At 39.5% G+C, this 25,973-nt stretch overlaps 2 protein-coding genes across 2 annotated transcripts in view; one reads left to right on the top strand and one right to left on the bottom strand.

The window, feature by feature from the left end:
• drosha (drosha ribonuclease III) overlaps positions 1-12,705 on the top strand; it is a 502,261-nt gene extending 489,556 nt beyond the window's left edge. Inside the window, exon 36 of the mRNA XM_057823946.1 lies at positions 6,273-12,705. Within this exon, the coding sequence (XP_057679929.1) occupies positions 6,273-6,403 (131 nt within the window). The 3' untranslated portion in view covers positions 6,404-12,705. The remainder of the gene's footprint in view (positions 1-6,272) is intronic.
• The window catches only part of LOC130908489 (cadherin-6-like), a 220,023-nt gene continuing 199,609 nt past the window's right edge, over positions 5,560-25,973 (bottom strand). Inside the window, exons 9-13 of the mRNA XM_057823949.1 lie at positions 16,929-17,065; positions 16,664-16,785; positions 16,273-16,390; positions 15,959-16,210; positions 5,560-14,845 (exon numbers count right to left, since the gene is read on the bottom strand). Coding sequence (XP_057679932.1) covers positions 14,340-14,845; positions 15,959-16,210; positions 16,273-16,390; positions 16,664-16,785; positions 16,929-17,065 — 1,135 coding nt within the window. The 3' untranslated portion in view covers positions 5,560-14,339. The remainder of the gene's footprint in view (positions 14,846-15,958; positions 16,211-16,272; positions 16,391-16,663; positions 16,786-16,928; positions 17,066-25,973) is intronic.

Genomic DNA, 25,973 nt, shown 5'->3' with positions numbered 1-25,973 from the left:
AAATTATTTAATTAATCAAGTAGAATAAATAGTAGGCAACATAGAAAAAAATAGAAAATGTACAAAAATAAGAAAAATAAAAAGAAATGGAAGGAAAATATTTTAATAATATTTAACAACTTTTTAGGAAAAAATAAAAAATAAAATAGAAAAAAAATGATGAATTTTGTACTCAAAACCTCTATTAAAAACTTTGTTTTGTGTACTAAAAACAGTACAGTTGGAGACCAACAGTTAAAGCAACACTTTTTAACTTTTCAGTTTTGGTCGATTATAGCGACACCGGTGGACAAAAATGCAAGAATTTTCAATGTCAAAAGCTTTTTTTCTGACGGTTGCTATGTTGTAGCCATACACAATAGCGTAACTTTACATTCAAATGATAAGGTAATTTTCCCGTTTTTTTGGGCAAAAAATTAGTAATTTGGACATTTCTGCCTCAATACAAAAAAAAAATATTGCATTTTTCTTGTTTTATTCTATGTAACACTTCGATCTAGAAACGACAAGAGCCAGATAGCCTGCACGACGTGGTGACGCAATAGTAACATCGGAATTCAACCTAAATAAGTTGTGATTGTATATAGAAAAAGGCAAATTTCGCGTTTGATTTCACGCGGCATAAAACACTGCATGAAATCTGAAAAAAAAAAAAAACATGCTTTTTGGTGTCATACGCACTTTAAATACTGATATTGATCCTCAAAATATAGGTAATTATTAAAGTTGTACCGATACCGATACCAGTATCGGCAGGGGGCGCCGATCCGGCCCGAATTGTTGGTATCGGTATCGACGAGTACCAACATTTAGGGCGACGATACCATCTCCTGGCATCACTTGAAGGCAAATGTACTGTCCTCCCCACGTGAGCTAACTTCCCAAGTCCCGTTGCATGACATCTGTATGTCTTTGTCTCGAAATTACCAAACGAAATTGACTCCTTCGTCTTCAATTTTAAGGATGTAACTACAACGCATTTCCGCGATGTTACGCTGCTCATCAAACATGGCATTCACAAACGATTAGCATGCGTAAGCTAACGCCTGCTAATATAGCGCCGATGGGATCAGAAAGGTTAAAACCGTGGGAGACTAAGCAAACTCATTGTTTCATGATGAACAATGAGTGGCAAATTAAGAGCGCCGTACTTCAAACTCGTCCTGTTAATGAAAGTCGATTGTTATATGTGCTGTGCAGTCATGAGCAGAAGTGACTTCTGTGGCCAGACAACAACACTCAAGCGGCGCAGCGCGCACACTAGATATCATCAAATAGCAACCTAGATGTCCTATGTTAGATCCCATGCCAACTCTCGCGCGCACACACAAGATATCATCAAATAGCAACCTAGATGTGCTACATTAGATCCCATGCCATTAGCTGCGTGAGCCCAGAGCGACGCGTAGTCCATATACTACATTGATGAATTAGAAACCGCCATGACTGAATGGAAGTTAAGCAGGCCAAATCAATTCATACCAGTGACTATAGATTATGCTGCAAATACTGTTAATTCAGTACATGTTACAGATGGACTCGGACCACAAATAGGATGTTTTGCTTATATGGTAAATATAGCTGCTAAGAGAGCTGCAGCAATCAACAGTGTGCCCCACTTTACAAACAGTAAAGATTGTTCTCAGCACTTATATACAACATTTCTTCAGATCAGTAAGAAGTAAGCACATAATTATATGCACTAAAATGCTTGTTTATATGATGTTATTTTTGCTTGTTAGCAAATAATAATAATAATAATAACAATTGTATTTTCTGTTTCAGAGCATTAAATGTATTGAATTGTATCGAAAATCGTACCGAACCGTGACTTAACTGTGTTGTTGCATCCCTTTATACGTACATAAATATACAGTACTGTGCAAAGGTTTTAGGCAGGACACAATACTATATATAATGTGTTTTTTTTTTTTTTTTTTTTTTTTTTTTGCTAACAGAGTTGTATCGGAATGGTATCGGTATCGGCCGATACTGCACAGCCAGGTATCTGTATCGGTATCGGGCCCAAAAAATGGTATCGGTGCAACACTAGTAATTATCTCTGCATTTGGTGATTTTTGTGCATCTAGTGTAATATTTGAGAATTTTAGATCAATTTTAAGTTTTGTTATATTTGTATAAAAACATAATCAGGATTTTATTTGGGAACGACTTTGAATTTTTTGATGGCGCTGCACTCATTTATGCCTAAGGTTATGCCTGTTTCGGTTTTAGGTCGCTAGCAGCTTTGGTTTTGAAAATATTTCAATTTTAACTTTTTGAAAATGGTGGTGTACCTTGACATTCGCCCTAAGCCAAAGCCTCTCAAGCCCACGAGGACCCAGACCATAGAAAAAGAATGAATGGAAGACATTTTGGACAGTTATACGCTTCCAAACACTTTGCGAAAGGTCGCACTCGACACCGTTTGACATCATCATCTGTATGAACCGAGTGGTGAACACATGAATTAGCACTTGTGCGATAGTTTAAAAAATGAGGTCTGTTGAGCTCGGTGTTCTTTCTTTACCTGACATGACAAGAACAAGTGGGCACCAGAGCTGAAAAGACACTCCAGCTTCTAGTTTGCAGTCTGACCCGACGCCACTTCAGGCTCAACAAACCACTCATTTTTCGTTCCTCTGGAATCGACGCCTCATTTTGACAAAAGCCTAAACGGTGTGCTCGTTGTCTTTGTGAAATCAGACGGTTGACTAATAAGCTAGTCTTGACCTAATTTTAATGTCAATGCATTAACCTTGATGGGAACGTTGCGGGTTCCAACATGGCCGCCCAGAGGCCATATGATGGTATGATGAAAGGTCTTTTCATGCTTCTGCCGTGAATTGAAATGAGTTTATCACTAGTTGACGTCATAGGCGGAGTTTGACTTTTGGGGTAAGGGGGGGTGGGGGGGGGCAACATGTTGATGACCCCATAAACGCAGTGTCAGCAATAAAATTAACTTACATGAATATTTATAATAATAAGTTGGCAATGAGCGTTTTTTTGTTTCCCATCATTCCTGAGGGGAATTCTAAATCAGGCTGCTTAGGCAATACTTTTCGCCAAGATCGTCATCCAATGAATATGGTAAGCCCGCCGGTGTCGTGCCAATGTAGTTACCCCAGTCAAAAATTGTATCCCCTGGGCGGAGCCATATGGAGGTAGATTTGTGTCTTTATTATTCAATCAAAAAAAAGTTGCTTCAATTAAAAAAAAAAAAACTTGCTTCAATCAAAATATATATTTTCAATCCCAAAAAAAAAGTCGCTTCAATAAAAAAAAAAAAAAAAAAAAAAAAAAAAATTAAAAATGCATGTGAAAGCTATTTTTCTTTGAATTTTTTATTTTTATTTTTTTAATGATTAAAGCACCTTTTTTGATTGAAGTAATGTTGATTTGTGTTTGGGCTGCATTTTGGCTAAGACCTTTTTGTCTTTATTATTCAATCAAAAAAATAAGTTGCTTTAAAAAATATATATATTTTCAAAAAGAAAAATCACTTCAATCAAAAAAAGAAAAAATTCAATTATAGAAAACGTTTTTTAATGTGAAAAAATATTTGAGATCCAAAAATTTTCACTTGAACACTTAATTTTTCATTGCAAAATTTTTGTTTCTTTTTTCTTTCTTTGATTGAAGAAATCCTTTTTGTGTTTGGAATGGGTAGGACATTTGTGTCTAAATCATTAATTCCCCCCAAAAAGTTGCTTCAATCAAAAAAAATATTTTCAATCAAAGAAAAAAATCATTTGAAAAATAAAATTCCCCTCCCCTATATTTTTGATTTTCTGGGAAATGACATGCAAAGCAAATGACTGTCGAAGGTGCTAGTTAAATGATCTGTTCAAAAAATAATTCTGACCCAATATAAAGATTTTTTTTGTTAATTTCATTCATTTTTGTTGCAGTTTTATTGCTTTACAACTTTTATATATATGTAGGAAAGTCATGCAATGACACTTTTAGGCCACCAGGGGGGCCTGGCCCCCCCTTAAAATCCGCTTATGGATGACGTCCAATCCATATGAATTGGAAGGGCTGCATTTGCTGCCAGACGTCCCACTTCCAAGGATTGGACATCTAGAAATGTCAAACGGCAGTTAGGATTAAAAATTTTTATTCTTCCTCTGGCTTTCCTGTCAATTAGTTTATCGCTAGTAGACGTCCAGTCCACTTGAAGCGGCAGAGTTTAAATAGATTGGACTTCTAGCGCCGTCCATGGCAGACAATGCCTTAGGCAATGGCCAACAAAGTTATGATGACAATTACTTTATAGTCCAGTGAGTATTTGGGGCTGAAACCTCTGGGTACCTCGCGATATGATACGATTTGCGAAATATAGGTCAGGAAACAATTCCACAACATTTTATTATACAAGTAATCAACTGAAAAACAAGCCGTTGTCATCCTTCTGCTGTGAAATGAACCGAGTCTATCACTAGTCCCTGGCACCCTCTCAGTTCAAATGAATTGTCTATTGCGGTCAATGGTAGGCAATGAGTTAATTTGGGGGCATTTTAGGCCATTTGCTGTTGATTTGGGGGGTATTTATGGGTCACTTCCTGTTGATTTTGGATGACAAAACAGGAAATGACCTGAGAAATAAATCGGCATTGGCTCAAACTCAACCAGAAGTGACCTGTAAATGCCCTGAAAATCGAAAAGACTTGCTGCGAATGCTTTGGTTTTGAAGAATGAGCGTTCATTTGCCTGTCCTAGTCTAAATGAATTGGGTGTCATCAATGGCAGCCATTGAGTTTAAAAAAAAAAAAAAAAACTATTCCAATGGAAGATTTTGGTGGTAACTTTTTTTTTTTTTTTTTTAAGCAGTAACTCCTTTTTTTGAATGATACTGTATATCAATTCTTGGCAGGAGCATATTTATAACCTTATGGGATGCAAAATATCACAATAGATTGATCCCTCGCTACTTCGTACCCTCAGTCCATCTCGGATTTTTTTTCCAATTAAAAAAATAAATACAGATGAGCTGTCCCAAGCCGATCGCGTAGTCTCACTCTCCCTCCCTCCCCCTGCTCATTGACGGTCAGGCAGTGCACTGGAGTTGCTTATTAAAGTTAACGATGGTTGACAGACGTTTGCGTTTGATCTTGCCAGAAATGTGAACTTCAAAGCGCCGCATGCGTCAATCATCATTTAACTTGTTAAACAGTTGCTATGGCAACTCATTGTAAGTGAGCAGCTCGAACGAATTTGAGTGGACTCACTCAATGAAGCATTTAATAAGGCCAAGCATTTTTCTACTTCTTGTTTAGAAATAATTTCATAATTATTACATTTGAAGTGCTTAAAAACCATTTATTAAATCATATGTATATATCCATTAAAAAATGTTTTAATTATGCTTTGGGAAAAAAGTGGAAAAAATCTCTTTCCAATGCTAAATCTGAACTAATACATTGAACTCACAAAAAAAAAAAAAAAAAAAAAAGGGGGGGGGGGGGGGGGCGCTACCTTGCGTTTTTTTACTTATTGCGGTGGGTTCTGGTCCCCATTAACGGTGAAAAACAAGAGTTCTCTATAAATCAACATTTAGATATTTTCCCACACCGCTAGTGAGTATGTAGTTATTGTATTTATTTTTTTAAACTGAAAATACCGTATTTTCCGCATTATAAGGCACACCTAAAAGCCTTCAATTTTTTCAAGAGCAGACAGTGTCCCTTATAATCTGATGTGCCTTATATAATGATCAATATTGGTAAATCATGGCATGACTTTCCCTTTAGCACAGCACTATCTAGTGGATGGATAACGCAGCCCCAATCACCACTACTATTACTACTACTACTACTACTACTACTGCACCTTATAATGCGGTGCGCCCAATACATGAAAAGTTTTGAAATAAGCCATTCAATGAAGGTGCGCCTTATACTCTGATGCGCCTTATAGTGCGGAAAATACGGACATATTGGCCATCTATTGCCGCCAATGGTAGGGAGCGAGTTAATATCCCGTGAAGCAAAATCCCAGGTAGCAAACGGTACGCTGACGTCACGTATCTAATGAAGTCATCTTACCCTGGTAATTAATCGCGTCTGACATCAAACAAGCTATTCTAATTTCACGGCGTCATTAATAACCAAAGAACAACGCGGCGGCACCGCCTCCAATCTTTTCGCTCACTGGACCGGAGTCAAAGCGCCGCTAAACAGCCACTCTGTGTTTTTTTTTTTTTTTTCTTTTCTTCTACCCATTCCGTTCCTCTCGGTCACCCTCGTCTGTGTTCTCTCCCGCCGCAGATAACTTCCCGCAGATGGCCCATCAGAAGCGCTTCATCGAGCGCAAGTACCGGCAGGAGCTGAAGGAGATGAGACGCGAGCGGGAACGCCAGGACAAGGACGGCGATGAGCTCAAAGACGGCAGGAAGTGAGGTGAATCGAACTCACCACGGTGAGCTCTGCTTCCTCTCAGAGTCGGAAAATCCCAATGGAAGAAAACGTCGGTTCTTTCCTCATCTGTGAGCGCCTTTTTTTTAATACTTGATTGTGAAAGTAAATAAAGTTCTAATGAAATTATCTGTAAATCAAGTCAATAATTCAAGTTGGCCGCCGCCGCGTGGTTAATACGCCGTCACCATCTGTCTTACATCTGCCACTCAGCCCCTTAATAAGCCAAATTAGATTGTTTTTCTTTCTTTTCTTAACTCGCACTTCCCTAATCCAATTGGCTGTCAAGATGATCTTAATTAGAGATTGTCTATTTGACTACTTCCCCAGCCAAGAATTATTTGCATTTCCAATTATTTCTTTCACACTAGCCCTTAGCCATATTCCACTCAGTGATACATAAACACTTTATTTTCAAATCAGCATTTCGGAAATAAACAAGTGTTTGTCCTGAGCTTAGGGTCTAGGACTGGGGACGTCAAACTCATTTTGTGTTCCTGTATGCACAGTGGGGCAAATAAGTATTTAGTCATACACCAATTATGCAAGTTCTCCTACTTGAAAAGATTAGAGAGGCCTGTAATTGATAACATGGGTAAACCTCAACCATGAGAGACAGAATGTGGAAAAAAACAGAAAATCACATTGTTTCATTTTTAAAGAATAGAAAGGCAACAGTGACTCAAATAACCACCCGTTACAACCAAGGTAGGCAGAAGAGCATCTCTGAACGCACAGTATGTCGCAACTTTGAGGCAGATGGGCTACAGCAGCAGAAGACCACGCCGGGTGCCACTCCTTTCAGCTAAGAACAGGAAACTGAGGCTAGAATTTGCACAAGCTCATCGAAATTGGACAATAGAAGATTGGAAAAACGTTGCCTGGTCTGATGATTCTCGATTTCTGCTGCGACATTCGGATGGTAGGGTCAGAATTTGGCGTCAACAACATGAAGGCATGGATCCATCCTGCCTTGTATCAACGGTTAAGGCTGGTGGTGGTGGTGTTGTAATGGTGTGGGGAATATTTTCTTGGCACTCTTTGGGCCCCTTGGTACCAATTGAGCATCGTTGGAACGCCACAGCCTACCTGAGTATGGTTGCTGACCATGTCCATCCCTTTATGAGCACAATGTACCCAACTTCTGATGGCTACTTTCAGCCGGATAATGCGCCATGTCATAAGGCTGGAATCATCTCAGACTGGTTTCTTGAACATGACAATGTACTCAAATGGCCTCCACAGTCACCAGATCTCAATCCAATAGAGCATCTTTGGGATGTGGTGGAACGAGAGATTCGCAATTATGGATGTGCAACCGACAAATCTGCACTAACTGTGTGATGCCATCATGTCAATATGGACCAAACTCTCTGAGGAATGCTTCCAGCACCTTGTTGAATCTATGCCACGAAGAATTGAGGTAGTTCTGAAGGCAAAAGGGGGTCCACTCCTCTTTCAAAAAAACTGCTGTATTTTGAGCCAAAACAACTGTTGTTTTTGATAGAACAATATGTCTATATGCTGCCATAGCAGATTAATGGCGCATTAAGCCCCCAAACTATTTTTAATTTGCCAGTTTTACCCTGAAAACCCCCGTTTACAGACGTCACGCAACCGCTTTTGTTTCTTCCCAGCCATAAAACGAAGGTAATTAATTAGATTTATTATTCAAAATGTCATTTTTAGCTTAGAATCATTAATTGATGTCTAATATTCGTAAAAAAAAAAACTTTAAAAAAATTATTCACTTGCATATTTTAAACTTTTAAACAAATTACATCACAATGAAAAAAATGGTGTCTGTAAAATAGTCATGTGTATTTACCTGATAACTATCGCTTAATTGTATTTTTTGTTGTTGTTGTTGTTTCTGTCGCTTTTTTCCGATGTTAGATCGATCCAAACAAAGAAAAATTGGAAAAAAATTAGGGCTGTCAAAATTACCGCGTTAACGCGCGGTAATTAATTTTTTTAATTAATCACGTTAAAATATTTGACGCAATTAACGCACATGTCCCGCTCAGACAGTATTCTGCCTTTTGGTAAGTTTTACAGCAAGGCTTTTTGTGCTGTCTAACAGCGAACTCTTGTGGTCGCTTTGCGACATGGTTTATTGTTTTCTTGCCAGTTCAATATGGCTGCACGACATCTCGGGCTGACACCTACGTTGTAATGTTGTGCTTATATGATCCTTGGACAAGATTTGTCCGTAAGTATGGTTGTTGTAAAGAATGTAAATATTATGTTAGTAAGTGAAATGTTATATTTTTTGTATGAGACGCTTCTTGTTTATGTTTAGTGAACCTGTATAGCGTGCTAAGCTAACGTTGTTGCTAATGCAATGCTTGTGTACTGTTTTTTTGTAGATTTACAACGGTCGAAAGAGGACAATGGTTTGAGGCCATTTTATTAATAAATCAAATTAAAAAGGAAGAAGTCTGATTATTAAGGCGTCGTTCACTAGCTGTCTAGCTTTGGAAAAAGTAGACGCTTCGGAGTGAGGACAGCATAGACAGATTTAAATGACAGTAGAGTGAAATGCCCACTACAGTCCTTATGTACCGTATGTTGAATGTATATAGCCATCTTGTGTCTTATCTTTCCATTCCAACAATTTATTTTACAGAATATATATATATAATTTACAGAAAAATATGGCATATTTTATAGATGGTTTGAATTGCGATTAATTGCGATTAATTACGATTAATTAATTTTTAAGCTGTAATTAACTCGATTAAAAATTTTAATCGTTTGACAGCCCTAAAAAAATATATATAAAAAGGTAAATATATGGAAAAAAAAATCTCGACCACTCCTTGATGTCTGCAATTTCTGCATCGCGACCCTTGTTATATTACCATGTTTCACCCATAAAATCCCCCCAAAAATCCAGCTGTGGCCATTCACAGGTGTGTTTTGACACTCAGTGATACATGGAGTTTTTGGATAGAAACAAGGTAAATACGCGATAATATCTCGTTAAAGTCATGGCGTCTGTAATTCTGCTGTCGCGTGCTCTCACCTCCATATTGGGATTTGCTGTTTAAAAAAACTTTTTTTTTTTTTTTTTAAATGCCCTCCTGTCCAAAATTTTTCTTCCCCCAGAAAATTGGGATTTGAAGCTTTCCAAATATGTATCGCACATGCATATCAGACAAATTTTGAAATTTGGCCAAATTGGGGGTCTCAGAGTGGAACTTCAAGTCACCTGAGTGTTTTCCGCCATATATATTCATATAAAAATATCTTGGAAGCAACGAGCAGACGAATTAGCTTTTCAAGATATTTAATTGTGTCATATAAATATCCAGTACAAAATCTCACGTTGTACAAAGCAGAATTGCTGGACTGCGGGCCCGCCAGCCTACGGCGAGCCGTCCCGACACGACGCTTTCTACGCTCACAGAGACTCCAACACGTTTGTCACCAACGGTCTGACGGCGTCTACACATCGACAAGCACACGTCTACTGGATGGCAAACCACCACGTTTGCGTCAGGGGGGACGGGAAGAAGACCACCTAAGAAAACCAAAAGGACCACGTGCTGAAGACTCCACAGAAAAACTCTTTGAGTTGCTTAGCCGCGTGACGGATGCTAACAGAGTCTGCTTCACTTCTTTAAGGCTGTCACATTTTTTAAAGTCCGGGATGCGCTTTCGGCTGGTCTAAGGTCGTAAGACCTCGTTTGTGGAGAAAGGCCGAAGGCATCGAGAGCTGCGGCTAGGAAATCCGACCACCGCATTGGTACCTTCCAGATCTGGCGTTTCCAGACATATGAGCTTTATCTGTACTCGTTTGTTTGTGTAGGATCAGGATGGTCTTCAGGAAAGATCAGACCTGCGCTGATTCTCAGTCATTCAGGTCAGGGTAATTCGCAAGAGTTGAATCAAGGCAACTGAACTCTTTCTGATGCTTGAAGATGATTCCGCTTTAGTCAAAAATTCTGCTTCAGTTCTCAATATTCAGAAGTTCTACTATTTGTGTCCAGCGTCAGATGCTATTTGTCCCAAATAATAATAATAAACTTAATCTCTGAGGTAAAGGTAAGGTTTTTTTTTTTAGAAGACACAAAGACTAAAAGCATCTTTGAACGATTCCAGAACCCCTACACCCAGATAATTTTTAAATGTCTTCAACAAATAAGTCCAAGTTTTTGGCTATTAATTCTATTATTTACGTGTCCAATAGGTGTGTCCAAACAGAGACATTATTTTGGACAAATAACTTCAGATGTCTTTACCTCAGAGATTAGCTTTAAGGGTTTTTAGCGGAAACTATGCTACCAACATTACAAGCATCTTTGAACGATTCCAGAACCCCTGCACCAGAGACAACACCCAAGACTCTACACCCAAATATTTTTGGAACAACTAACAAGTCCAGTTGCCTCCATTCAACGCATTTCCTTCTCCAGTTCCCAAAAGACACCAGCTCGTTCTTCAAGTTGGCTGACATCGAAAACGAAGCATTATTCCGGCTTCGATCACCCCGTACATGTGACTCCTGGAGGCGACGGTACCGCCCTGGCACACGAGGGGGCGCTGTGAGGTGAAGATGAAATAGGTGGCTGTACAGTGTATTTGTATCATGTAACGTACACAAGCAGAAGATCACAATATATGCAGCAGGAGTTTGTCGCAGAAACACTGAAAAGTACACCACCGCTCAGTGTCCGTCGCAGGCAGCGGCGAAAGAATAACAAAAACATCGGTAGATATATGCGGGCATGGCCGACACCCGATACCCTAATGCAGGAGTGTCCAAACTCTTCCCGATTAGGTTCTCATACAGATAAATGCATGGATACCAGTGACATTCTTTTCATGCTAACTAATGGCTTTAGTGAGATTCTTAACTACAGTAATTTTTGGACTATAAGCCACTATTTTTTTCCTTCATTTTGAATCCTGCACCTTTTTGTTCATTTATTTGGGTCAATAGTAGGAATGGGAACCTCTTGCTACCTCACAATACTATGCGATTTGCGATACAAATCTCACGATATGGCGATACAACGATTATCGATGCATTGGTCAGGAAATCATTCTACAAAATAACTAATAAACAGAAAAACAAGCTATTTTCATCCTTCTGCCGTAAGTTTATCACTTGTAGACACCCAGTCCATTTGAACTGGGAGGGTTGGCAGAAGGTTTTTGAAAAACATGCCATTTTTGTCAAAAAACCAGGGTGCAAGTTTGAGACAAAATGCCGAGGGTCTTTTCACTTTCCTGTTTGGGCACTGCCACATCAACGAAAACTCAATTATTTTTCATCAGATACCTGAACACATGTCTTAAGGCCCCCCGATGCAGGTTTGAGTTCAATTGATTTTTTTCACGAGGAGGAGGAGCCTTTCTCGTAAAAAAGGGCGTTTCCTGTTCCCACTAGAGGGCGCCAGGCGTAATGGGTAATATTTCAATGCAGTCGTGTTCAGGGTCAGATACCGCATGCATGCCGGATAATGAGAAACATTGCTTCTTGTATCAGGAAGTTATTGGCCATTTTGAGACAAAATGCCAAGGGTCTTTTTACTTTATTGTTTGGACCCCGCCGCTTCAAAGAAAACTCAATATTTTTCATCAGATACCGGAACACATGTCTTAAGGCTTTGATGCAGTTCAACAGATTTTTTTCCCGAGGCGGATGAGCCTTTCTCGTAAAAAAAGGCGTTTCCTATTCCCACTCGGGGGCGCCAGGCCTAATGGGTAATATTTCAATGCAGTCGTGTGCAGGTTAAGAAACCTTACACGCATACCAAATATGAAAAAGATTGACTTTGTATCAGAAAGTGTTTAGTCATTTACGAATTTGGCGCGTTGCCCAAAAAAACCCGACTTTGGTACCCCGCCCAGGACGAAAACGCACGATTTTCATAACATCTCATATGTCTCATGAAGAGTCTCAGTAATTTTGAGGAGGATCCAACTAACTGCCTCGTCGCAATGGTCTCAAACGTGCGCCCTGGTTTTCAACAAAAATGTTTTTCGAAATTCAATCCAAAATACCCGATTTCCTGTTGGGTTTGGAATATGGGTGCAAGAGACTTTTTGAAGCATTTTTGCACGAGGTATCGACTCGCAAAATTTCATCGCTCTACGGTGAAAAAAACAAAATGGAGAGGCCGTTTTTAAAAAATTCCAGGGGGCGCCATTGAGCCATTTTTTGACATATTTTCACAACGTTGCCAAATTATCGAAATTTTCGCGAAGCCGCATGTTTGCTCAAATTTTGGTTGGTTTTTGAGCATGTAAAGACCTCCAACACGACTGCATTGAAATATTACCCATCAGGCCTGGTGCCCCCTAGTGGGAACTACCTTTTTTACGGGGATGGCGTGGCTCAGTGGTAGAGTAGTTATCCCCCAACACAGAGGTTGTGGGTTCGATTCTCTGCCCTGATGAACTCGCCTAAGTATCCTTGAGCAAGATACTGAACCCCACATTGCTCCTGGTGCTAGCTTTGAGCGCGAAAGGTGGAAAAGGGCTATACAAGTAAACACCATTTACCATACCATTTACCTGATGGATGTTTGAGTTCAATCGATGTTCTGTAACCCAAAATCCAGAGGATTTCAGAGGACTCTGAAATGCCCCAAAATCAGAAAGAGTGAATGTGAACGGTCTTAATGGATTGGGCGTTATGGTAGAATATTTGTTCCTTTTCTTATTTTTAAACATTGACACCATTCTAAAATGATATCTCGATTCTTGGCACAAGCATATCGATAACCTTTTGGGATGCAATGTATCACGATATATCATTTTGATATTTTGTCACACTTCTAGGTAACACTTTAATTGACAGCGGCGTCATAACACTGTCATAAGACAGTCATAATTATGACATGAAACTATCATGGGCACTGAATGCTTATGTCATGAAGTGTCATATGGCAAAGTATGTCACAAACTCCATTTAATTCCAGCTTGGCTCTTTTATATCCATTCAAAAAAATCCATTTAATTTGCCAGATAACACAAAATGACATCTGTTATAAGCATTCATAAATGCACATGACAGCGTCATGTCATAATTATGATTGTCCTATGACTGTCATATGGCGCCACTTACAAATAAAGTGTTACAAAATACCATAACTTGCAATTAATGAAACAACTGGAACAGTAACTGAAGAAATAATTAGCACAGAACATGAATTTTGATTGTAATTTACATCTGTAACGCTGCAATGCATGCTAAGAGGCATGTTGGACAACAGTGTTGACAGCAGAGGTTGATTGTCTCCCTTAAGGTAGCAGTGATGGCCAAATGAAGCTTCTTGAAGCAACGGTGGTTCTTTTGGTGTAAATATCCCATAATACAATGAGAACAGCGGCGGCTTTAGCCCAGTGCGGCGTATCTATGGACAAATGCCATTTTCGTGTTAAATTTGGTGGTTGGTGGCTTATAGTCCGAAAATTAAGGTAGTTATTTTTATTCCTAACTCTGTATTATCAAGTTTGTGGGGCAAACTTAAAATTTCTTGGTAACCTTAAGCTTAGCTTCAATACCGATTCCTTAGAAAGACCACGCTAGCAACAGTTTAGTTCAGTTTGCCTGCGCATTTCTCTTATTGAATATTTACGGTGCTCAAATTTAAGTCCAGTCCACTTAAAATTTTGAGTTGAAGGCAGTGACTTGTTGGATACTAATGACAGCGCTAGATTTTCAATCCATTTTGATTAGGAGGGGCGAATGAATTTGTGTTGCTCAGGTCGAGGTGATGTTTCATTCATGACCTAGCGCTTGTTTACCAAAGGTTAAGACAACGCACAAATGGCCATCGGTTTGTAGTTTGGACACTCCTGCCCTAACACTTGACGACACGTGCGAGGCCTTCATCCGCCCTAAAGCGTCGGTCCGTTTGTCCGCCCCGCCGCCCGCCACCTTTGGAACGCGGCGAGACGTCGTTAGGAATCGCGGTCGCTGTCGTCGGCCCCGTACATGTCGGCTAGTTTCTTAAAACGCGGGCCCCACTCGCTCAAGTAGTTGTAGTCCTGCTCGCCTTCGGTGGTGGCCGACTCCAGCGAGCTGAGCGACTCGGCCACCGAGCCGCTGCCTTCGTAGGCGTAGGTGGCCAGCGAGTCGTAAGGCGGCGCCGTGGGGTCGCTGTCGTTGTCCTGGATCTTCTGGTTGATGAAGTCCCGCACGTCCCCGTTGTGGTCCCGCGCCTCCCTGGGCACGGGTGGCCGGCGCACGGGCGGATAGTAGGCCTCGGGCACGATGTCCCGTCTCTGTTTGCCGTCTTCCACGGCCTCCGGGTTGCGCAGCGTGCCGATGTCGAAGGCTTGGGTGTCCTCCTCGCCGCCGCCTTCGTCGTTGTAGCTGACCACATTGTCGCGAACGTCTTCCTTGGAGATGATCAGAGGCTCCTTCTTGCGTTGCCTTCTCAAGGCGGCGAACAGAACCACGATCACTGCGGGGACAACGCGGCAAAGTCAGAACAAATGCGTGTCCCGCGGGGCCGCTAGCTTGTTGATGCGGCGAGCGCGCACTGATCTTTTGGGACTTTGTACGCCGGGCGGGCACAATGATGCATTATGTATACCGCTGCTCTGCTTAACATCACAATTGAACAAAGCGCTCCTCTGATGACTACCACTCAAATACGCAGCGCTTTTATTCGCTACGGCTACTCTGTACACCATCATTATTTTTGGTTATATTATTTAGTCTGAAACTTTGTAAACTTTTCTTTCAAAAACAGTCTTGCATTATATTACAAGTAGTGTATGTACTAGGTTTGCCAGATTTTTTAGCATTGACTAATCACATTTAGTACTGCAACGATTAATCGATTATCATGCGTAATTCGATTAGAAAAACGATTCTAGTAAAATTTTGCTGCTTTGAGTATTTGTTTAAAAAGGTGGCGTTGTAATGGTTTGTTTTGAAGTGTTTGCATTTAGTTTTATTGCTTTGGGTGGATACACTGCCCTCTAGTGGCGATAGTGAATACGACATAACTCATTTTACATGGCTGAATCCAGATGCTCCCTGTTCAAACCAACATAAGCTTTAAGTTTTTGTTTGAGCTAATGTCTTTTTAAATGCATTCGTAATTTAGTTTATCGGTATATTTAGCCGTGTTTTTTTTTTTTTTGTGGGAATATGTGTTTGCACAATTTAGAGCATTGTAAAAAAAAAAAAAAAAAAAAAAAAAAGTTAGCATTTTATAGCATTTAGGCTAGCGAACTTTTGCTATGTAAGTTAGCCTATTTTTCTTTTGTTGTACTTAGATTCTCATTTATTTTTCACTGTTTGAGGCTCAGCTCAGGTGTTTTAATTTTTTATGTTCCTTATCCGATTACTCGATTATTCGAAAAAACTAGTTCATTGATTAATCGAATACGAAAATAATTGATAGCTGCAGCCCTAAACACATTATTTACTCTTTAAATATTGGTGATTATTGTTTAATGTATTTTTTGTCTCTAAAAGCATTAATCAAGGATTTTTTAAATACTTTTTTAAATACTACATGATCAAATCGAATGTTTTTGCATAGTCAAGAGTCATTTATACTCACTGAGCAGGATCATGACGCAAAGCAAGATGGCGACGAGCGCCCCGGTGCTGAGTCCGGCCTTGGCTGTGAGCGCCTCGGCGTTGCACAGCTTCATGTTGCCCTCGCGGTCGCACGTGCACACGCGCACCGTTAGTGTGCTGGTGCTGCTCTGCGCGGGGTCGCCACTATCTGATATTACCACCGGCACGTGGTATACGCTCTTCAGGAGGCTGCTGTAGCCGTTTCGGCGTGTCAGAATCCACGCTGTGTTGTCTGAAAACACCAGATCGGGACAGTCAAAACCGGGAAATGAGACAAAACACATCGCTGACTACCTTTGTTGTCGCGGACAGAGAAGTTGGCCTTGCCGGCCGCTTCCTGGGCCAGACTGAAGAAGAAACTGTGACCTCCGATCGACTCGTCTGGGTCCGTGGCGCTTATTGTCTGGATTCTCTGGAACCGCAGGTGCGAAAGGACAGGTTACAAGACTGCTTAGATGACGCGAATAAGAGAGGTAAGAACTACAGTTGGAAACGATTAAACAATTGGTTGAACTATCAGTTTGAAAAGAATAATTCCGCTACTGTCATCTAGTGGTCGACAGTGGGATTACAAAACTAACCTAGAAGGGGTATTCGTGTATTGACATATTGGTTTCCCGCTATCAACGATTTCAAATGCAACGACCTTAAAACAATCGTGCTAGCATAGCTGCCATGTACCCACCTGATTAGCTTTAGCATTCTCGCACACAAACGTCTCGTAGTTGGTGGCGAAGGTCGGCGCGTTGTCATTGACATCCAGAACTCGAATGTAGACGGACACGCGGCTCAACTGTTGCATGTTGTCTGTGAAAGGTACAAGTGCTAATTAGCAATCGTTTGGACGGTGTCGCTACGGTGACTACTGACCTCTTTGTATTAATTTTTTTTCAAAAACTCATTTATTACAATTGAAGATATTTACATTGGATAAATCAAATGTGACTTACTAAACTCTGAGGCCACCACGGAAATGTTGTGCCACGCATTCTCCTCGCGGTCCAGTTCCCGAAGGAGGAAGACCGAGCCGTTGATGGCGTGCACGTCGAACACTCGGTCCATGTCGGTGCGCCGGTCGATAGAGTACCTGACACACAAACACAGGAAGTGTTTTATAAGCAAGTAAGGATTGGAAACCAGGAAATTCATCGGGGAGAACACAAAACGTGTGGCAAAATAGACCGGTGGCCATTCAAAAAAAAAAAAAAAAAAATCTGGATACAAATGACAGATTGACCATCAGGTAATGTTACGGCATAAACAATTGACGTTGTTAGTCAACGTCAGGGTATAAAGAGAATGGACTGATCACCAATCAATGTCGGAGAATGGATTGACACCAGCCAATACACAAAGAAAATGAAGGCGCTAGTCGTCAGTGAATTTCAGGTCGTATAATAAATTTGCCTGGTTGCTAGAACATTTCAGGGCAGATTAAGACAAATGATTGAAAACGTCATAGAAACAAAACAGTTCACTGGACATCATATAGCAAATTAAATTGGTCACTAGACAATTTCAGGAAAGATATATACAAAGAGATGATCTGTCGCCAGTCTATGTCAGGTCATGTAGAAAAATGGGATCGGTCACCAGACAATTTTAGGGCAGATATAGACAGACATTATATTTTCTTAGTCAGTGCTTGGGCTTGAAAAAACAACTAGTCCCTTGCCAATTTCCGTTCTCAAACAAACTGACTGGTCATCAGTCAAAACCAGGTTGCATATAAAAACTTAGTCGTCCCCATCAAATTTCCAGGTATATTTAGACTAAGAAATGATTGGTCACCATCTTAATTTCTAGGTTATGATTACTGGAAGCCATAAGCGGATTTTACGGGGGGGGACAGCCCCCCCCCCCCCCCCCCCCCCCCCGGTGGCCGAAAAGTGTCATTGCATGTCATTGACTTTCCCATATTTTAAAATCAAGAATTTTACGGTAAAATATTGTCTATAAAAGTTGGGAGCAATTAAACAACAAAATGAATGAAACGAACACAAAAAAAAAATTATAATGGGTCAAAATTATTTTTCAAAGAGATCACGTGACTATTGTAATGATATGGGCAAATTGAATCTGCATGTTCGATTAGTAATTAGGGTTGTTTGTTCTGATCATGTTTTTTTTGCTCCAGATCTGATCCCGATCATTTTAGTTTGAGTATCTGCCGATCCCGATATTTCCCGATCCGATTGCTTTTTTTTTTTTGCTCCCGATTCAATTCCAATCAATCCCGATAATTTTTCCTGATCATATACATTTTGGCAATGCATTAAGAAAAAAATGAATAAAACTCCGACAAATATATACGTTCAACATAAGTACTGTATTTGTTTATTATGACAATAAATCCTCAAGATGGCATTTACATTATTAACATTCTTTCTGTGAGAGGGATCCACGGATAGAAAGACATGAGACTTTGTATATTGTGACTAAATATTGCCATCTAGTGTATTTGTTGAGCTTTCAGTAAATGATACTGTAGCCATGTCCAAATGCATGATGGGAAGTGGAACCATGACTGTGCGTAGTGCTACCAATTGATATATCTTCTCCGCGTTGGGAAATAACATACATAAGTGATACATTTTTTTAAAAATTCATTACTGCCGTTATCGGGATAAATTTGATAACCCTACCTTAAGCCAAGTAGACTCTGGATGAGTGTAACGTTAAATACAGTTAGAAAACGATTTAATTAAAAAAAAAATATATATATATAAATATACATATTAAAAAAGGCATGGCCGATATTTTTTTGCTGATTCCGATACTTTGAAAATGACGTGATCGGACCCGATCGATCGGCATATTAGTAATGTCTGTTCGTCACAGCACACGGATGTCAGAGATACGCAGTGAGCTTGAGACAGCTGATAAAAAGCCCGCCAGTGGACAGTTAATGATGATGATGCCTCTCTTCTTTTCTGTAAGTAAAGCTCTGTCAGTCAACCCTTTCAAAGTTGTCTTATTCAAGAAACCCACAAAGTAACACAACTAGCACTTTAGACGGTCATTATTTTGCTTTGCTTAGCAAAAACCACCTGAGGAAGAGGCAAGATCGATATACGAATTTTTTTCAAACCTAAGCTTTCAAACGCAACAACTACTGAGCAAGAACCAAGGACTGAAAATGTGGACCATGAAAAGCCAGAGAGTTTCAATTTGCCCCACTAAAGATGCGAATTGTACAACAAATTTTGCACCCTTATACGTAATATTTTGCTCCCAAAGCTGTTGTGGCGGTAAATAAGCCCTCTTTTACATTTATTATGATTGTCAATGTTATCCACAGGTGCTAAATAAACACGTAACATCGTAAACATACATGTTCCACACGGACATTGCGTAAATTAATGCTTAACTACACATGGAAGACATAAACAGTGAGAGAGCGGTGTGCAGTTGTTGTGTACAGCTAACATGGCAGAATGTGTCTGAGGAGAACGTTTCTACATGTCCGTCCATGTTCAAACGTAAGTAAATATTCCGTTTATGCGGCCATTTTTAACACAATGTTGCAATTTCGGATCGGGTGCAAAATTTGACAGAACACCTCCGGCGGGCGAACCATAGTCAATGGATAACGATCTTAGCGAAAAGTATAGCTGTCCTAAGCAGCCTGATTTAAGAATTCCCCTCAAAAAAGATGGGAAACAAAACCACTTATTTTCAACGTATTATAAGGGCCCGAGCACCAACAGGTGCGAAGGCACTATTGTTCTGCAAAGGATTATTATTATTCTTTTTTTCATGGCAAATGAAATCGCCACTTTGGAGGTCTTAACATGCTCAAAATCTCATCAAAATTTGCACACACATGCGTCTTCGCGAAAATTTTGATAATTTGGTAACGTTGTGAAAAAATGTCAAAAAATGGCTCAGTGGCACCCCCTGGAATTTTTAAAAAAGGCCTCTCCATTTAGGTTTTTTCAACGTAGAGCGATGAAATTTGGGGAGTCGATAACTTGTGCAAAAATGCTTCAAGAAGTCTCTTGCACCCATATTCCAAACCCAACAGGAAATCAGGTATTTTGGATTGAATGTTGAAAAACATGCCATTTTTGTTGAAAACCAGGGTGCACATTTGAGACCATTGCGCCCAGGCAGTTTGTTGGATCCGCCTCAAAATTGGTGAGACTCTTAATGAGACATTTAAGAGCTGAAGTTATCAAAATGGTGAGGTTTAATTCACGGGCCTGACCTGGGCGAAGTACCAAAGTCGGGCTTATTTGTGGATTAGGGTTAGGGCTTCTTCAGGGCAAATGAAAATGGCTGATTTGAAGTTCTGAACATGCTTAAAAACTCAACAAAATTTGCACTTATCAAAATGGTGAGTTTTCATTCACGGGCCTGACCTGTGCGGGGTACCAAAGTTGGGCTTTGTTTGGGGTTTAGGGTTAGGGCTTCTTCATGGCAAATGAAAATGCCGATCGATCGGGTCCGATCACGTCATTTTCAAAGTATCGGAATTGGCAAAAAAATATCGGACATGCCTTTTTTGAAATATATATATATATTTTTTAACTAATCCGTTTTCTAATTGTATTTAACGTTACAGACATAATATGTTACACTCATCCAGATTGTTTAGTTTTGGCTTAAGGTAGGGTTATCAAATTTATCCCGATAACGGCGGTAGTTAATTTTTTAAAAAATGTATCACGTTAAAATATTTAACGCAATCAATGCATGCGCTGCACGACCCACTCACGCATTGTCGCGCTCAATCCGTAATGGCGCCGTTTTAACTATATAGAGAGCTAAAAGGCAGTGTAAAATGAGTAGAGTGAATTTTGGCAGCCTTTGGAGCCTTATTTTTAATGGTTAAAGTAAAATTTGCTAAAGCCTTACAATTTCCCTCCCTACGATAAGAAATATTGTGGGAAGCGATGTGGGGAAGCAAGGTAGTAATTGATCTTTTTCTTAACACCCTATATTATTTCCCAACGCAGAGAAGATATATGAATTGGTAGCACTACGCAGTCATGGTTGCACTTCCCATCATGCATTTGGGCATGGCTACAGTATCATTTACTGAAAGCTCAACAAATACACTAGATGGCAATATTTAGTCACAATATACAAAGTCACATTTGTCCTTTAAGAATTCCAAGTCTTTCTATCCGTACTTATGTACTGTATGTTGAATGTATATATTCGTCCGAGTTTTATTCATTTTTTTCTTAATGCATTGCCAAAATGTATATGATCGGGAAAAATTATCGGGAATGATTGGAATTGAATCGGGAGCGAAAAAAAAAAAGCAATCGGATCGGGAAATATCGGGATCAGCAGATACTCAAACTAAAACGATCGGATCGGGAGCAAAAAACATGATCGGAACAACCCTAGTTTAGGGTTAGGTTTTAGGGTTAGGGCTTCTTCATGGCAAATGAAAATGGCAAATTTAATTATTATTATTATTATTATTAGGTGGTTGTTATGTCTTATTTCCTTGTATTATTCTTTTTCATGGCAAATGAAAAGGAACCTTGCTTTTTTTGATATTACGTGAAGAATAGGCCAAATGTATTTAGCATCTCCCCCCAAAAAATCACCGAAAAGAAATAGGAGAAATCGATAAGTTTGCCGATACGCTAACCCATGAGCCCGTTGAGTCCTGCTCGCAAGGCTAGTTATAATTATTCTTGGAATTTTATTGCTGAAACTGCGTTTCGGGTTCATCAACATGTTGTGCCCCTCTTGCCCCAAAAGGGAAACTCCGCCTATGCGAGAAGCTTTTCCTGTTTAAATGGATTGGACATCACTAGCAGTCAGCTTTTCAGTTCAAATGGATTGGAGTCATAATAGTCCTCCTCCTCAGCTTCGAAAAAAGAGTGCATAACCTGTGTGTGTGTGTTTGGCGGCAGGTAATTGAAGCGTCCTGTTTTGAATTTGCAAGCATTTAAAGCGACGGCGGCGGTGTTGATCAAGTCTTTTGCGCGCCTCTACTTGGACTTGTAGAAAGCAATTTCGCAAACACGGCCTGGCCTTTCACCGTTTATTTTTCTACTCTTCCCGCTTTATCCGCTCGGGAAGAAAACGAAAGGCGAGGCGAGGTTGTGCCCAGGAAAATTGAAAGAAAACATGTTTGAGGGAGAAAAAGACTTTGTGTAGTCTGTTGTGGTGTGGATCTGCCTGACGTTGTAGACATTTGCTCGGAAAATGCGCGCTACATTTATTCTATTTTACTCGTTGGACGTCTAGCGCCGCCAATGGGAGCCGAACTATTTGAAGTGGAAGGGTGAAGGCATACCAAGCTCACGATAACGATGATCTGACGATATGGCGATACAACGATTATCGATACATTGGTCAGGAAATCATTCTAGGATATTCTACAGACAACTAATGACAGAAAAACAAGCTTCTGCCGTGAATTAGTATGAGTTCAGCACTAGTGGACGTCCAATCCATTTTGAACTGGGAGGGTGGCAGCGAATGAACATTCGTTCATTCGCTGCCATCCCTCCCACTTCAAATGGATTGAACGTCTATGGCCGTCATTGGCAGTCAGTGCCAGGAAATTACGTCATTTTGGGCCATTTAAGGTCATTTACCAGTTGATTTTCAGTTACTTCCTGTTGATTTTGGGGTATTTTATGGGTCACTTCCTATATATTTTGAGTTATAGAACAGGAAGTGACCTGGGGATTACCCGAATGAATAGGCAGTGACTCAAACTCACAGGAAATGACTTGTAAATGAACAGCAAGTGACCTGTAAATGCTATGAAAATTGGACTAAATGACTGCGAATGCGTTGGTTTTGAATTAGTGCTGCAACGATTAGTAGCATTTTAGCTTGCGGACTTTTGCCACATCCACTATTTGTCCCAATACTTTTGCACACCTCACATTTCATCCACTTACTTTTGTCTGAAATAGTGCTACAACGATTAATCGATTAACTCGAGTATTCAATTAGAAAAAAAAAGATAAAGAAAAAGTGTATTTTGCTGCTTCAAGTATTTGTTTAGTTAAAGTGGCGTTGTAATGGTTTGTTTTGAAAGTGTTGGCATTTTTTTTTTATTGATTTGGGTGTATACACGGCCCTCTAATGGCAACAGTGAATATGACATAACTAATTTCACATGGCTGAATCCAGATGCTCCCTGTTAAGACCAACAACGTTTTTGTTGGAGCGAATGATTTTTTTGAATGCATTCGTAATTTAGTTTAAAGGTATATTTAGCCATTTTTTGTGGGAATATGTGTTTGAACCATTTGTTAGGAGCATTGTAAAAAAAACAAAAAACAACAACAACAAAAAGCAGCATTTTATAGCATTTTAGCTTGCGGACTTTTGCCACATCCACTATTTGTCCCAATACTTTTGCACACCTCACATTTCATCCACTTCATGCCGTACGTGTCCGAATACTTTTGTCTGGAATAGTGATACAACGCTTAATCGATTAACTCAAGTATTCGGTTAGAAAAAAAGATTGAAATTAAATTTTGCTGCCTCGAGTATTCATTTAATTAAAGTGGAGTTGTAATGGTTTGTTTTGAAAGTGTTTGCGTTTATTTTTATTGATTTGGGTGGATACACGGCCCTCTAGTCTACCTCATTTCACGTGGCTGAATCCATCTGCTCCCTGTTAAGACCAGCATAAGCTAAGTTTTTGTTTGAGCTAATGATTTTTTTGGAATGCATTCGTAATTTAGTTTAAAGGTATATTTAGCCATTTTTGTGGGAATATGTGTTTGAACCATTTGTTAAGAGCATTGTAAAAAAAAAAAAAAAAAAAAACGTTAGCATTTAATAGCATTTTAGCTTGCGGACTTTTGCGACATCCACTATTTGTCCCAATACTTTTGCATACCTCACATTTCATCCGCTTCATGCCGTACCTGTCCCAATACTTTTGTCTGAAATAGTGCTACAACGATTAATCGATTAGAAAAAAAGATTGACATCAAATTTTGCTGCTTCGAGTATTCGTTTAATTAAAGTAGCGTTGTAATGGTTTGTTTTGAAAGTGTTGGCATTTATTTTTATTGATTTGGGTGGATACACGGCTCTCTAGTCTACCTCATTTTACGTGGCTGAATCCATCTGCTCCCTGTTAAGACCAGCATAAGCTAAGTTTTTGTTTGAGCTAATGATTTTTTTGGAATTCATTCATAATTTAGTTTAAAGGTATATTTAGCCGTTTTTGTGGGAATATGTGTTTGAACCATTTGTTAGGAGCATTGTTAAAAAAAAACAACAACAACAAAAAAAAAAACATTGGCATTTAAAAGCATTTTAGCTTGCGGACTTTTGCCACATCCACTATTTGTCCCAATACTTTTGTACACCTCACATTTCATCCACTTCATGCCGTACGTGTCCCAATACTTTGGTCTGAAATAGTGCTACAACGATTAATTGATTAGAAAAAAAGATTGAAATTAAATTTTGCTGCTTCGAGTATTCGTTTAATTAAAGTGGCGTTGTAATGGTTTGTTTTGAAAGTGTTGGCATTTATTTATATTGATTTGGGTGGATACACGGCCCTCTAGTCTACCTCATTTCACATGGCTGAATCCATTTGCTCCCTGTTAAGACCAGCATGTGCTAAGTTTTTGTTTGAGCTAATGATTTTTTAGAATGCATCCGTAATTTGTTTTAAAGGTATTTTTAGCCATTTTTTGTGGGAATATATATAAAAAAAAAAAAGTTGGCATTTAATAGCATTTTAGCTTGTGGACTTTTACGACATCCACTATTTGTCCCAATACTTTTGCACACCTCACATTTCATCCACTTCATGCCGTATGTGTTCCAATACCTTTGTCTGAAATAGTGCTACAGCGATTAATCGATTAACTCGAGTAATTCGATTAGAAAAGAGATTCGAATTAAATTTTGCTGCTTCGAGTATTTGTTTAATTAAAGTGGGGTTGTGATGGTTTGTTTTGAAAGTGTTTGCATTTAGTTTTATTGATTTGGGTGGATACATGGCCCTCTAGTGGCAACCGTGAAATTGACATAACTCATTTCACATGGCTGAATCCAGATGCTCCCTGTTAAGACCAACATAAGCTACGCTTTGGTTGAGCTAATGTTTTTTTGAAATGCATTTGTAATTCAGTTTATAGGTATATTTAACCATTTTGGAGTATGTGTCTGACCCATTTGTTAAGCGCATTGTAAAAAAGCATTAGCATTTTATAGCATTTAAGCTAGCGGACTTTTGCTATGTAAGTTAGCCAATTGCTCTTTTGTTGTACATAGATCCTCTTTTTTTTTATATACCGTGTGAATTTTAAATTTACCGTGTGAAGTTTAAAATACCTGAGCTGAGCGCTCAGGTATTTAAAATTTTTATGTTCCTTATCCGATTACTTGATTATTTGAACTAAATAGTTCATTGATTAATCGACTACTAAAATAATCGATAGCTGCAGCCCTATTTCGAATGAACGAACGTTCCCAGTCGAAATGGATTGGGCGTCGAGCACTGAGCCTTAGAGTTACCTTAGACCAGGGGTTTTCAACCCAGTCCTCAAGGCACACTGTGGGTCCTGGTTTTTGTTCCAGCCGATCCAGCAGAGACAGTTGAACCAATGAGGCTTCTGCTAAAACAAGCCACACCTGACTGCAATCAACTGATTGCACTTGTAAAACACCAGATTGGGGAAAAAGTGTTGTCATCTTGTTTGGTAAGAATGAAATCCTGCACCCACAGTGTGCCTTAGTGGAATAGGTTGGGGACCCCTGCCTTAGACACTATTATGGTGGAAGATTTTGGTAGCAACTTGTTGGTCCCTTTTTTTTTTTTTTTTTTTTTTTTCAAAACATTGCCACCCTTTTAAAACGATATCCCGATTCTTGGCAGGAGCTTATTGATAACCTCTTGGGATACAAAGTATCACGATATATCACCATTTGGATATTTTGTCACACCCCTAAATCATGTATTTGCCTATGTCTTCCTTAAGATTGGCTGGTCACCAGTCCATTTTCCTACAGACTCAGTGACCAGATCATCTATC

Source organism: Corythoichthys intestinalis, chromosome 20, assembly GCF_030265065.1.
Source record: "Corythoichthys intestinalis isolate RoL2023-P3 chromosome 20, ASM3026506v1, whole genome shotgun sequence".
NCBI classification, from domain to species: Eukaryota; Metazoa; Chordata; class Actinopteri; order Syngnathiformes; family Syngnathidae; genus Corythoichthys; species Corythoichthys intestinalis.
Note: the sequence above shows the minus strand (reverse complement) of the source record. Positions and strands in the feature narration are given on the sequence as shown.